This window comes from Phascolarctos cinereus, unplaced genomic scaffold (assembly GCF_003287225.1).
Source record: "Phascolarctos cinereus isolate Bilbo 61053 unplaced genomic scaffold, phaCin_HiC Scaffold_726;HRSCAF=1367, whole genome shotgun sequence".
In the NCBI taxonomy this organism is placed as follows: Eukaryota; Metazoa; Chordata; class Mammalia; order Diprotodontia; family Phascolarctidae; genus Phascolarctos; species Phascolarctos cinereus.
This window is the reverse complement of record NW_027556098.1, coordinates 53,016,290-53,030,866: the sequence shown is the minus strand read 5'-3', so window position 1 is coordinate 53,030,866 and position 14,577 is coordinate 53,016,290. Positions and strand designations below refer to the sequence as shown.

Below are 14,577 nucleotides of genomic sequence, written 5' to 3'. Positions count from 1 at the left end.
AGCCTGGCAGAAATTAATTGCTGCCAAAAGGTTTTTCATGGTTGTTCTGATGAACTGGCATTGAGATTATAAGTCATTTACAAGGCAGGGTTTACTATAAAAAAAAAAGAAGGTAATAATAGTTATTTCACTTTTCTAGAATTGCAAGTTTTCTTCTTTCTCTCTCTCTCTCTCTCTCTCTCTCTCTCTCTCTCTCTCTCTTTCAATCACTTTTCTGGTTTCTTTTTGTATGTGGGTTAAAAAAAAACAACCCAGAACTCCTGTTGGGTACAGCCTTTCTATGGAGTTAGAACAAAGACAGAAATAAAAGAAAAAGGGAAAGTGAAATGAAGAGAAAAAGGAAGAAGAATAATTCTTTTACATAACTCAGCCATATTCTATTAGACCTACTGACATTTTTCTCCACGTCACAGCAGCAGCCTGGAAAAATTACAAATAGGTCAATGTATATGGTATATTCTGCTCTAGCTAAGCTGGGCTCTAAAAACATTCTTCCTTCCTATGGTTTCTTGTGCCCTTCACCAACTCAGAGATTAATGGAAGTCTAATATACCACTAATAATACGGCATCATAGCATCAAAAATGAAGTTAAAAAGGTGACTAGGAAATAGAGCAAAATTTCACTATTACAAAAGGTAACAAAAGTAATACTGCAAAAACTTGAGGAAAATGACTAAGATTTTATTCAATAATCTTTCCTCAGCTGTTGAGAAAAAATGAGCTTGGAATAAATCTTGCCACTTTGCATCTTGTTTGGACTGAGAAATACCAACTTTGAAGGTTATACAGCAAATATTTGTAAAATCATTGCTTATGCTCACATTTTCTACCACTTGAGAAATCAACATTTAAATTTTATGTAAGGTATTTTTTATTTTCTTATATAAAGTTTTTTGCAGTGAAAGGCTTTGTGTGGATGTTTGGGTTAAAGGGGAAAAAAAAATCACTCCAAACTACTCAATTTCCAGTTTGCAAAATGGATCTTCTAAATATAGTAAACACAGTTATCTTCAAGTGGATTATCTGCATTTGCTTGCCTGCCAATGTCCAGCTAGGTTTCACATTGCACAGTCTGGGGCCTAGTCAGGACAGGGATAGCATTAAGTATACAGGAGCATGTGTATTTTTAAGTATCTTTCTTAAAAACTATAATCCCTGCCATAGCATGAATAATTGAGAATAAATTTAAAAAAAATTTTTAAAGTTAGAAAAATACTTTAGGAGTACAATGGAAAAACAGGAATATCAAGTGAAACTTACCCACTACTTCATCATCTGGATGAAAGAATGATACTTTGCTTCCAACTTAAGAAACGCAACATGAAAAATATTAACACATAATAGGAAATATTCTGTAACATCTGTCAAGTCATTCATATCATTAAGATCCTACCTATTTCTTGTTTATTCATATTACCTAACTACATGAGTAAAAAGGTTAATGATGGCAAGTTTATACCACAATTTCAATACGTTAACTGGCTTCTAATTACTTTGTAGCCTTCTGGCCAAGCTAATCTGTTCTTTAGTCCTTTGGGTTAATTTATGTTTTCCAATCCTAAAACCCTCCCCCAGCTTCTGATTTCTGGTATAACTTTGAAGGACAAAAAAAAGGATGAAGAGTTTTTACTGTATGAAAAGGCAAAACAAACTGTCAAACTTCTCAAGCCAACGTAGTGCTCTGTTATCTGGTCCACTCCTCCAAGACTTCTTCAATCCCAGTCTTTGAAGAAAATGATGTAGACTAGTTTTATTTGGGTCAAAAGAAACCTTGACAGGCGGGCCTTTTTCAGGTTCTGAGGCTATTTAAACACTTTGAAACTTGATAGCAAGTTCAGGGTCTGCTTGTAGGCAGTAGCTTGGATGTGTGCAGAAAGTAAATACCAAAACTAGGACACATCTAAGGTCAGAGTAGACAAGCCTCTAGCATTGTATCAGTTAATTTGCATAATCCTGTTTAACTGGCTGGTAATCCACAAACATTTATTAAATACTTCAGTGCCCACAACACTATGTAAGCCCCTGGAAAAGATTAAAAGCTTAGATAAGAACAGTTTCAGCCCTCAAAGGGCTGTAGTTAAGTAAGGCTTAAAGATAGCTACAATGCGCAATATTATGAAGTAATTATATAAAACAAAGTGTTATGTAACAAGGAGGGGAAAAATATTACTATATGGGTTCGGGGAAGATTTTTGGAGGAGGTGTTATTTGAATTAGGCTTAAAAAGACTGGTAGGAATTGAATAGGTAAAGACTGGTAAGGAGGGGATTCTAGGCATAGAGAACAAGGATGATACACTTTATACCTGGGGGACAGAGAACTGATCAGTCCATTGACACAGAATGAATGAAAGAAAAGAAAATGAGGTAAAGGCTGAAAAGGTAAGGAGGCGCCAAGTTGTAGAGCATCTTGGAACGCAGGTTAAGGACAATGACTTCTCCACCTTGCTGGGAAGATCTCATCACTTCCTTCTGCATCTCTGATTAGAAGTTGGGGCCATGAACTCCCAACTGTCATTTAAGGACAGAGTTTAGCTCAGACATTGATCTTCTTATTTCTCACCTGGCTGCCCTACTTTGGATTTCTCTCACTGACTTCTCCACCATGCCCCCACCTCCAGCACCTTCCCTGGCCTACCTCTCCCCCCCCCCACCCTTTGCTTTTCATCTTCCTTTTGTGTGTTGTCTTCCTCCATTGTAAGCTTCTTGTGAGCAGGATTGCCTTTCTTCTATATATTTGTATCTTCGCACTTAGCACTGTGCCTGGCACATAATAGGTGCTTAATAAATGTTTATTGATAGATTTACTGATATTAAGGACAGAACAGAGTCATTTAAGACTTGTGAGAGAGGAAATGGCATCATCAGAACCAGCAGGGAAGCAGCCAGTAGATAAAGAGAGACTGAGGATGAGAGAGAGAGAGAGACAGAGAGAGAGAGACAGAGAGACAGAGAGACAGAGAGAGAGAGAGAGACAGAGACAGAGAACGTCAGCCAGCAGTCAGCCAACAAGCATTTTATTAAGCTACATATGTGTCAGGAATTATACTAAGCACTGAGGGAACCAACACTAAATTAACTAAGTACATATAAGATACAGAGTAGATGGAATATAATCCCAGAGTAGGAGACAAGAGCCGGAGGATCCGAAAAGACCTCCTTTGTCTTGAAGGAAGGCAGGGAAGCCAAGAGGTGGTGAAAGGAGATTATGGGAAAGAGAAACAAAAACATCACTACAAAAATACCACCAAGAGGGGAAACAGAAAGTCTAACTGGAAGGGAACAGCAAGAAAGTTGGTGTCATTGGATTATAGAGCTCTGGGGAGGGGAACTAACAAAGGGCATAGGTAATAGAAAGGTATAAAAGAAGCCAGGCCTGAGGGCTTTAAATGACTAACAGGACTTTATATTGGATCCTTGAGGTAAGAGGGAGCCTCAGGAGCTGACTGAGTAGGTGACATGGGCATGAGCATTCCTAATGCCAATCATTCTGGCAGCAGAGTGGAGAATGGATTGGAGAATGGTGATATGAAGCCATCTCTAGTCAGAAAATGGAGTGAAGTGTGGAAGTATATTTAAAAAACTCTTCAGTAAAACTGAAAATAATAAACAGTATTTTCCTCTAAAGACTTTTCAAAAATCCTAGGAAAAGCCATTTGGTAGAGGACAAAAAGACTCTCCTAGACAAATGGATTAAAGGCAGAATGAAATCTTTAAAAAAAGAGTAACTCTAGTCTGGTTTACCTTACTGCTTTCTCCAACCCAGAGGTTGATTAGGTTTCAGACCCACCTAAAGGCAGGCTCCTGCTGACCAGAAGTGAGGGGACTTCTTCAGAGAGAAAGGATTAAGGCCAAGGGAAGGTAGGAGTTTTCCACTGTTTAACTCCAGGAAGAAGGGAGATGTCCAAGAATGGGATAGTAATTTAGTTGAATTTGAATGTTAACTCAGAACTGTATTGTTATATATTGTGATTTTCTTCTTCAAAATTCCTACAAATGTTACCTGAAATATTGTGGCAGAGAGTCATGTCAGAAGGCATGGGGACTTTGCCAGTTTGGACATCATTCTCTCCAAGCTAGAAATACTCTGGATATAGATTCATGATAAAGTAAACAAAACTGTTTCTGGCAGACGGGTGCCTAAATGCAGTTAGTATTAATGTTTTTTTTCTTTGGCAAGTGAAAATTCACAATGGATGTCCTTTATTTTATCAATAAAGTAGAAGATGTAGAAGGGAAAAATTGATGTAGAAAAGAAGAAGAGAGTAGAGAAGGTTAAGAATAGCATAATGGGGAGAGTAAGAAATAATCAGTGAAGAATAAGGACATTGTAATTTAGTAGAAAGGGTCTAATATAGACTAGATAACATAAATCTGTAAAGGACTAGTTAGCACAGTTACTGTTTAAGATTTCCTGTAGAACAGGTTCAGCAGCACACAAGCTGTAGAGAAGGTAGATAGTAGCAATACGGGTTTGTAGCCTGGCATAAATTCTGACAGGACAAGTAAACAAGGGTCAGAAGGAAGAAAACTGATTAACTAGAAGTGTAAAGGAAAGAAAGCAAAGCCACAGAAAATGCAATGGCTCAAAAAAGTCAGACAATGTAGATTCAAATCCTGCTTCTGCTTCTGCTTATTACCCTGGGCTTCAGTTATCTCATCTGTAAAATGAAGGGGTTGGACTAGATCAGTGGTATCAAAGTCAAGTAGAAGCAGGGGCCTTTAAACCATAATAAGGATCCCTGTGGGCACATAATGACTTAAAAAAATCACATACTAACATTATTTGTTTTACTGTATTTTTATTTATTTTGTTAAATATCTTCCAATTATATTTTAATCTGGTTTGGGCCCCACTTTATGCTACATGTGGCCTATAAGGTCATAACGTCTGATATCTGGCTTAGATGGCCATGCCAGTTCTAGATCTGTGAGAGAGAAGACTGAGGAAGAGGGGAGGATATAATCAGACAGAGGAATTTCAATGTTCTGGATCACAGAGGTGCAACAATTATAGAGGATAGCAAGAACAAGAATGGAGGTCCTGGGAAATCAGGCATTTGAGAAAGAACTGGATTTTTTTTAAGGCAATTGGGGTTAAGTGACTTGCCCAGGGTCACACAGCTAGTAAGTAAGGTTTGAGTATTTGGTCTGAGGCCGCATTTGAACGCAGGTCCTCCTGACTTCAGGGCTGGTGCTCTATCCACTGCGCCACCTAGCTGCCCCAGAAAGAACAGGATTTTTAAGGGTTATGCATTTTTAAAACTTTGTGTGTATGTGTTCAACTATACATGTTTGTGGTTCTGCCTAGCCCAAATTTTAAACTACACAGATTTTTTAGGGGGTGGTGGTGGTGGTGGTGGTATAAAATTTAAGTTTGGTTACTGTAAGTGGAATGTGGCAAAATAAAACCCTGTAAAGTTGAGGAAAAAAAAAAGAGAAAAGGCATCTTGCTCTTTGACGGGCTCTAGAATGGAGGTACCCTTGCGAATTCATGGATCGGTTTCAAAGGGTTTATGAACTTGTATGAGGAAAAAAAATGACACCTTTATTTTCACTAACATCTAACTGAAATTGTTTCCTTCAGTAAAGCAAAAAAATTATTCTGAGAAGGGATCCACAGGCTTCACCAGACTGCCAAAGAGTCCATGACATAAAAAAGGTTAAGGATTCCCAAAGCACCCTGGCTGTAAAACTTACTTCTACATTTTATGCACTTTGCTAGTACCCAGCATGTAAAACTTCAACCACTACCACTACTCCTGGTCTCAAGTACCCTATATACTGTCATCTTTTCTTCCTCTTCTGCTATTATTCTCCTATATTACAGAATTCTGCCTACATTCAGAATTTACAGATCCAAGGTAACTCTCCTTTCTCTTCCTTCTTGTGAATTTGGCTGATCCATTTTTTAAAAATGACACCTTTTCTACATGATAAGCAGAAAAAGGAGATAACTTGAAACTAGATTAAACTATGAATAAATGAAATCAGTACATAATATCCAAATCCATTTTAATCTAGTAGTAATAGCTAGCATTTATATAGCATTTTAAGGTTTGCAAAGCAATTTATATATTATTTCACTTGATTCCCTACAATATTTCGAGGAGATAGGTACTATTATTATCATCATTTTACAGATGAGGAACTAGAGGAACAGAAAGGTTAAGTGACTTTCCCAGGGTAACACAGCTAGTAACCTTCATGTAGGATTCAAAATCAAGTCTTCCTGACTCTAATGCACTTTCTGCACTGTGCCACCTGGCTGCTTTAGAATGTTCTACATCATTCATTAATTCATGCAATATTTATTGCCTATTGTTTGCAAGGCAGAGTGCTAGGCCCTGGGATACAAAGACACACAAATAACTATAATGCAAGGAAAAGTGAAATAAGTACAAAGTAAAAATGCTGTGAGAAGTAAGAAAAGGGAACGGTCATTTTCACCTAGGGAGAGAGGTTTCATGGAGGAGATAACCCCTCAGTTAAGGCTTCAAGGAAGGTAAGAATTTTATCAGTGAAGCCTGGAGAGAAATGGAGAAAAGAGGGAATTGACTCCAGGCTTGTGAGATAGTACGATGCAACACATGTTAACAGGAAAGGGTAGAAGAGAAAGTGGATGGAGAATAGTCTGGTTTGGTTAGCGGAAAGGGATTGGCTCCAAACAGCTCCAAACAGGCTGGAACCAGACTACGAAGGGTGTTAAGTGCTGTGTCAGGAATTTGTATTTTATTCAAAGCATAGCAAAGCTGTTGAAGGTTTCAGAGCAGAGCAATGAAATGACCAGAATATTAGGAATATAACTTGGAAAATGGCGTGTAAAATGGAGATGGATAGATTAGGAAAGAATGATTGGTTAGGAGGTATGAAGAGATAAGGGCCTGACAAAGACTGTTGTAGTGGGAGATGAAGAGTAGGGGATACATAGGAAAGGCACAGAATTGACAGGATTTGGAAAATCAATTAGGTGAAGGAAGTACAAAAGAAGTAAAAATGACTCCAAATTTGTTATAAGCCTGGCTATTTAGAAACAGAGAAATTAGGAGGAAAGGCAGCATCTGGGGGAAAGAGGATAAATTTTGCTTTAGATAGGTTGAGTTTGAGGGACTGCCAGACCTTCCAGGTACAAAAAGGACTTGAAAATTCAAAACTATAGCTCTATAGAAAGGCCTGTTGTGGGGGGAGGGCGGAGAAGAGAGGAAGGGAGAGGAGAAGAAGAAGGAGAAAATGAAGTGATAGGAGTAGCTGAGCTTACCAAGGAGAATATGTCAAGAGAGGAAGAACAAGGACAGAATAGTAAGACAATACACATTTAAGAGATGTGAAGCAGGGGAATAACTAGCAAAAGAGAAAAAGATAGAGAGAAGAACCTAGTAAAGAGAGAGTTTTGAGAAGCACTGTATGATCAAGCATTTAATACTCATTTATTAAACATTTCTATGCACCAGACACTGCTAGGTCCTGTGGATTCAAAGCCAAAAGTGAAATACTCCCTACCTTCAAGCAAATAACCCAGGCTTTTAGAAGGTAATTTGAGGGGAAGACACTTACAGCTGGCCAGACCAAGAAAAGCTTAATTTAGAAGTTGGTAGTTGAGCTGAATAATAAAGGAAATTAGGGATTCTAAGAGGCAGAGGTAAGAAGGGAGTGCATTCTGAGCATGGAAGGCAGACTGTCCAAAGGCTTGGGAAATGTAATATCACATATAAACAATAGTAAAAAGGTCAGTTTGGCTGGACCAAAGAGTGCATTAAGGAGAGGAAGGTAAAATATGCCTAGAGAGTTAGGTTTCGGCCAGGTTGTGAAGGACCTTAAATGACAAAAAATTTATATTTGATTCTAAAGTAACATGGACATTTTGTAATTTAATGAATAAGAGTGTCATGGTCATACCAGCACTTTAGAAAAATCACTCTGGTAGTTGTGTGGAGAGTGGGTTCTAGAGTGGGAACAGACTGAAGCAAGGAGACCAATTAGGAGACAATTACAATCTACTACTTAAGACATAGTGAGGGCTTTTTTTCAACTTGGGTGATGTGTGTATAGACATGAGGGGGGATATTTGATAGATGTTGTGGGGGTAGGCATGACAAGATTTGGCAATTGACTGGATTTGTAGGATAAGGGAGGGTGAGGAGCTGAGGATAAAAAAAAAGTTTCAAACTAGGTGAGCAGAATGATGGTGACACCTTTAAAAAGTTCTGTTTTAAACATGTTGTGTTTAAGATGACTTCAAGATGGGAGCAGCTAGGTGGCACAGTGGATACAGTATGGGCCCTGGAGTCAGGCGAACCTCAGTCCAAATCCAGCACTTGACACTTATTAGCTGTGTGACCCTGGGCAAGTCACTTAACCCCACTGCCTAGCGCCCCTCCCCCCAAAAATAACCATCCTGATCAATGGCTAAAGTAGTGTAAAGATGGAGTAATAGGAACTGAAGGAGTTGAAGATATCATGAGGACAGTATTAGAAGCAGCGTCAACATGAATACTAAAGTTGTCAAGAAGGATATCAGGGAAAGGGATAGAAAGGAAGATATATATATAGGCCAGATACAAAAGTCAAGGAGAAATATTAAAGCGGTTCAAAAGTTGGTAAATGATCAGAGTAGTAGAAAGGACCCCTTTACCTTACAGATGAGGAAACTGAGGTACAAAGGGATTAAGCTACTTGCCCACAGTTACACAGTTGGGGTAGGGCTGGGGTTCAAATCCAGTGCTCTTTCTGTTGTACTCCAATTGCCTCCCCAATTATGACAGGGGGACTAAAACTTTCCCCATTCTGGAGCTTCTACTAATGCTGCCCAAGATTGCATCAGCTCACAAGTATCCCAAGGTCCCACCTCCCACTCTCTTCTTTTTTCTCAGTTGGGAATCTCATTCATTTGCATGACTTCAAATAGAATCTCTGGGCAAATTATCCCTGAGGCAGCCTATTTTACTTAACAGCTCTAATTGTTAGAAGTTTTTCCTAACTTTAAGCCCAAATCTGCTTCTATACAATGTTTATACACTACTCCTACTCTGCCCCCGGGGTCAATAGATTCAACCCCTCTTCCACTTAACAGCCCTTTAATTAATTAAAGACAATAACAATGTCCTCTTAAGACTTTGTTTAGGCTTATGTCTAAACCACCTCAGTTCCTTAGATAAGTCTACCGGTTACATAATCTCCAGTTAGTTCACCACCTTGTTTACTTTCCCTATAAATTCTAAGTATTTTCTTTTCTTTTTTCTTTTTTTTGCCAGGTAATTCGAGTTAAGTGACTTGCCCAGAGCCACATAGCTACTAAGTTTTATGTGTCTGAGGCTGAATTTGAACTCAGGTGCTCCTGACTCCAGGGCCGGTGCTCTATCCACTGTGCCATCTAGCTGCCCCTCTATGTATTTTCTAATGCTTATTGTCTTGCTGGCTTGACTTGATATGTGATTATCCAGAATCGAACATCGTACTCCAGATATGGTTTAGCCAGGATGGAGTTTAGCCAAACTGTTACCTCCTTTGTTCATACAACTGTTAATAGGACATTTCATTGCCATTGTGGGCTCAAATCAAACCAAGCTTATCATCTTTCTCCCTAAACCTGCTTTTTCTTTCAATTTTACCTTTGTGTTATCTTTCATCTGTTACTTCTCGTTCAATTATCATACTGTCCCCAATTTGTCAATTCCCTTTGTATAACATTTTCTTCTCTACTCCAAATGCTACCACCTCAGTACAGACTACTATTACCACCCAACTTGACAACTGCAAGAGCCCACCTTCATACTTTTACCCCTCCAATCTATCCTTTATACCACTACTCATAGACCTGCTTATGCCACAAATCTTCAGCAGGCACTTTAAAGTCATGTTAAATGAGAAAAGTTCAAACTTCTTTGCCTAGTCTTCTGCAACATGGCACCACTCTGCCTCCCATCTTAATCTGATATAAATCTCCTCTACATATTCTACACCAGTGGTGTTGATGGGGTGCTTGTACTCGGATCCCACTTCCAAGATCATATTTCTTCCTAGCCTCAGAAACACTATGACTGACGGTTTCCCTCCAGCCCAAGGACCCTATCTCTGGCAGTGACTCATGAGTGGGCCCAATGAGGCAAACTATGTCTCCCTGTTACAAGAACAAGCTGACCTCTGTAGAATTTCTTGTATGAACAGGCCTATCTTGTACCAGCAGAACGATCAAGTGCTGATGCCCACAGTTACTGCATACAATCCAGAGGTCAAGCTATAGATGTCCTGAAGCTATCTTGTTTCAGACATAACAGACCTAAAACACACCCCTTAGGAAACCCACCTCCCTGAGGCTTCTAGTAGTGAATGATGTAGTTGTCTGTTATCACCTAATTATTACACTTGCCACATAATCCACTACTTCATTCCTGTTAAGTTGCAAGTTCCCTAAAGAGCTCTGCCCACCAGGGCAGAATTCCTTAAGGACCTCTGCCCTTAGTATAGCATAAAAAATAAATCTTTGCCACCTTGACTTAAAGAATGCTTGAGTCTGTGAATTCATTCCAGACAACCCCGTCCTATACTCTGGTCTTTGAGGGTCTCTCAAACCGCGACAGTGTCAAACTCAAATAGAAATACTTAGAAAATCACAAATTACCATCATTTCTGTTGTACTGTATTTTTATTTATTTTGTTAAACATTTCCCGGCTTCTCCCCCTAGGAGTTTGATACCTCTGTTCTACACTTCAAATCAGAATATACTCTTTCCTTGTGATTTCTCAGCTTTATGCTTTTATTTATGACATTCTCTACTCATGAAATATCTTTTCTCCCTCAGCTTTATCTGTTGGAATTCCTAGTTACCCTTTAAAACTCACAAAACTCAACCTGTCATCTCCTCCATGAAATCTACCATGATTGCAAGGGAGGCAGAGAAAGTCAATAAAAGGATGATGGAGTTAGAAATAAAGGATCTGTTTTTTGAATCATGGCTGTACCACTTACTACGTATATGGCCTTAGACAAGTCACTTACTCCCTGTGGGCCTCAGTTTCTTCATCTGTAAAATAAGAGATTGGTCTAGATGGCATTTAAGATTCCTTCTAGCTGTAAATTTATGATATAATCCTATGATCTTTTTGATCAGTTCCAAGCTTTTCCCTTGGACTTCCTGAATCATTCTGTTCTGTACTTAATTATATAATATTTTATATTATCATTACCCAAATTTGTCTTAGCTCCATAAAAACAGTATAAGATCCATGAGTGCAGGTACCAGACTTTAGCTAAACATTTTAATCTGCACGTGTGCTTAGCATATGGTTCTGTACACAGTAGGTACTTAATAAATGTTTGTAGGTTCAGCTAGGTGGCACAGTGGATAGAGCACTAGCCCTGGAGTCAGGAGAACCTGAGTTCAAATCCAGCCTCAGACACTTGACACTTACCTAGCTGTGTGACCCTGGGCCAGTCACTTAGGCTCAACTGCCTCAGGAAAAAAAAAAGTTTGTTAAATTTCTGAATGAAAGAGACAAAACCTGGATAAATAACAGAGTTCTTGTCATATCATCCCCACACCAGCAAAACTTTTTGTGGTTTCCCATCACTGCCACACAATGATATCTCAAATCCTTGGCCAAGATACTTCACAATCTAGTTTTTTTTTTTTTGCAAAAAATGTGTGATTTTATTTAATCAGTTTTCATATTCTAGATACTTGAGGGATAGAGCATCACTCAGATCCTGTGTCCAATGGCCTTGGCAGGAAGATTGCTTCTGAACTTGGCTCGAACCATTCCACTATTTCCATGAACTCGAGTAACTTTTCCCTAGATGATTCTTGTTCTGTTTGGTTTCCCACCAGGAGTCACCATGTTGTTTTTGGCTTTGTACACATAAGCACATCTCTTGCCCAAACAGAATTCAGTTTCATCCTGAGCACAGACTCCTTCAATTTTCAGAAGAGCTGTATGTTCCCTCTGGTTTTGTAAGCCTTGCTTATAACCAGCAAAAATGCCCCTGGACCACAGTCTTCCGGACATTATGCTGTTCTAGAAGTCCTGTTTCCAGCAGGCCTCCCTGGCTCCAAGATGGAGGAAAAAGGAAGTACCCACAATCTAGTTCTGCTCCACCTTTCTAGTTTTATCTCATTACTTTTTATTTTTTTAAAAAATTTTTATTTTTAGGCAATTGGTGCCGAGTGACTTGCCCAGGGTCACACAGCTAGTAAGTGTCAAGTGTTTGGTCTGGGGCTGGATTTGAACTCAGGTCCTCCTGACTTCAGGGCCAGTGCTCTATCTACTGCATCACCTAGCTGCCCCTCATACTACTTTTTCATGTACACTATACTCTACTTAAATGATACTCAACATAAACCCAACTTGTCCTTCTCTTTCTTACCTTTGTACTTTTGTTTATGCCATCTACTACATCTGTAATACAATTTCCTCAACTTCTTATTATTGTAATTCTTCCTATCCTTGAAGGCTTGCCTCAGGTACCACTTCATCTATGAAGCCTTCTCTGACACTGTCCCCACACACCCATAGATGGAAGGAACCACTGCCTCCTCAGAACTCTCCTATTAAGTTACTAGATTTTAATTTGCATCTTCCCCCCTCCATGAGGCAATAGGGTTAAGTGACTTGCCCAAGGTCACACAGCTAGTAAGTGTTAAGTGTCTGAGGCTGGATTTGAACTCAGGTCCTCCTGACTCTAAGGCTGAAGCTCTATCCACTGCTCCACCGGGCTGCCCCGTAATTTGCATCTTAGTTATTTTTACATATTTAAACATTTTCTTTACTAGATTCTACACTCCTCAAAAGCAGGAATTTTGTCTTATAATAGGAATGCTGGTTGAATTGCTTATTAATGCTTTTATCTCAGAAAATGCCTATTGTAACATCCTATATAATCTAAAAATTATAATTTTAGGCATATAATTTATCATAAAAAGATATTAGTAATAGGGTATATTTCGGGACCAAAGCTTGTATACCTAAGTGAACATATAAAAGATCTGTTATTTTGTCAACACAGATTAAGTTCTAGTTTGGAAACTTCCTCCACTGAGCCAGAGTATAACATTTCTATGGCTTAGTAAAGAGTTTTGCGGAGTTGTGTAAGGCAGGCACAAAGATGGCAACTGACATAGCCAGGGTCATATATCTTATAAGTAGCTGAGATGGGATGTGAACTCAAGTTTTTCTGACTCTCCAAGCCTAGTACTCTGCCACACCATACTTCCTCTGATATTTAAAAGTATTGAGTTTTTACTGGTTACCAATTAATCTAAAGAATTCAAAATTCCCACAGGCATCTCAAACTCATTATGTCTAAAACAGAACTCATTATCTTTTCCCTTCAAACTCTACCCTCTTCCCAAATTCTCCATTACTGTAGAGGGTACCATCAATCTCTCCTGATTATTCAGGCTCAAAACCTTAGTGCCATCCTTCTCTCTCAAAATCACCCCACATATCCCCTCCCAAGTCTGCTTATTTCTACTTTCACAACATCTCTAGTATATGCCTCCTTCTCTCTATTCACACAGCCACCAGCTTGGTGTGGGCTCTTATCACCTCACATGTAGACTACTGAAATAGCCTTCTGGTTTTCTCTACCTCAAGTCTCACTCTATTATAGTCCATCCTCCATTTAGATGCCAAATCGATCTTCCTAAATCACAGGTCTGACTATGGCACCAGTCCCTTATTCATAAACTCTGGTGGCTCCCTATTTCCTCAAGGATGAAACATGAAAATACTGAGTTTGGCTTTTAAAACTCTTCACAACCTGGCTCCTTCCTATCCCTCCAGTCTTCTTTACACACTCTTATACACTATACAATCCAGCAACAATGGCCTTTGTGTTCATCAAACAGGCCATTCCATCTCCCATTTCCATTCTTTTCATTGCCTGTCTTCAATGACTAGAGTACTCTCCTTACTCACCTCCACTTACTGGCTTCCCCGACTTCCCTCAGGATTAGCTTAAATGCTACTTTCTATAAAAAGGCTTTTCCAGTCACTCTTCCTCCTATTACTAGACATATGTATGTATATATGCACGTGTGTCTCTCACACACATTTATATATTAACCCCTTGTTGCATGCTGCTTCTCTCATCAGAATGTAAACTTTTTGAGGGGAAGGACCATGTTTTTTACTTTCTTTGTATACCCAGTACTGAGTATAGTGCCTGGCACATAATAAATACTTAATAAATGTTTGTTGATTGATGGAAACTTTCACTTTATTCCATGTATTTTATTATTCGTGGGACTAACTGTAAAACCACAAAAATATTTATTTCATTGTACATATGACTTCAAATGCAAAATGCTAGGGCAAAGAACTTTCATTCATTAAAAAAAAGAAAAAGGTTTGATGTCCTAGCATTTTATATTTGAGTGATATAAGCAGTTTCATATGCAACCAACTAGTGAGCACTTAACTTCTCCATAATAAAATAAATGAAGATGAGAAATTTATTGCCAAGATAAACAAAGATTCTTACATGCTACTATTATTCAATTCAAATGATCTTTGGCTGAGCTTCAGTGAATGAACTTTAATTTTTTTCTAAAAAAATATAACTGTTGTGCTTATATCAAA

General features: G+C 38.7%; 1 protein-coding gene and 1 pseudogene across 5 annotated transcripts in view; both read right to left on the bottom strand.

The window, feature by feature from the left end:
• CRYZL1 (crystallin zeta like 1) overlaps positions 1-14,577 on the bottom strand; it is a 68,073-nt gene that overhangs the window by 27,996 nt on the left and 25,500 nt on the right. For 3 of the 5 annotated variants that reach the window (XM_020995922.2, XM_020995925.2, XM_020995921.2), the window contains exon 5: positions 1,262-1,306. The exons of the other annotated variants lie outside the window; for them this stretch is intronic. In XM_020995922.2, the coding sequence (XP_020851581.1) occupies positions 1,262-1,306 (45 nt within the window). The remainder of the gene's footprint in view (positions 1-1,261; positions 1,307-14,577) is intronic. 5 annotated transcript variants of the gene reach the window in all.
• On the bottom strand, positions 2,657-14,574 carry LOC144454462 (large ribosomal subunit protein eL33 pseudogene; annotated as a pseudogene).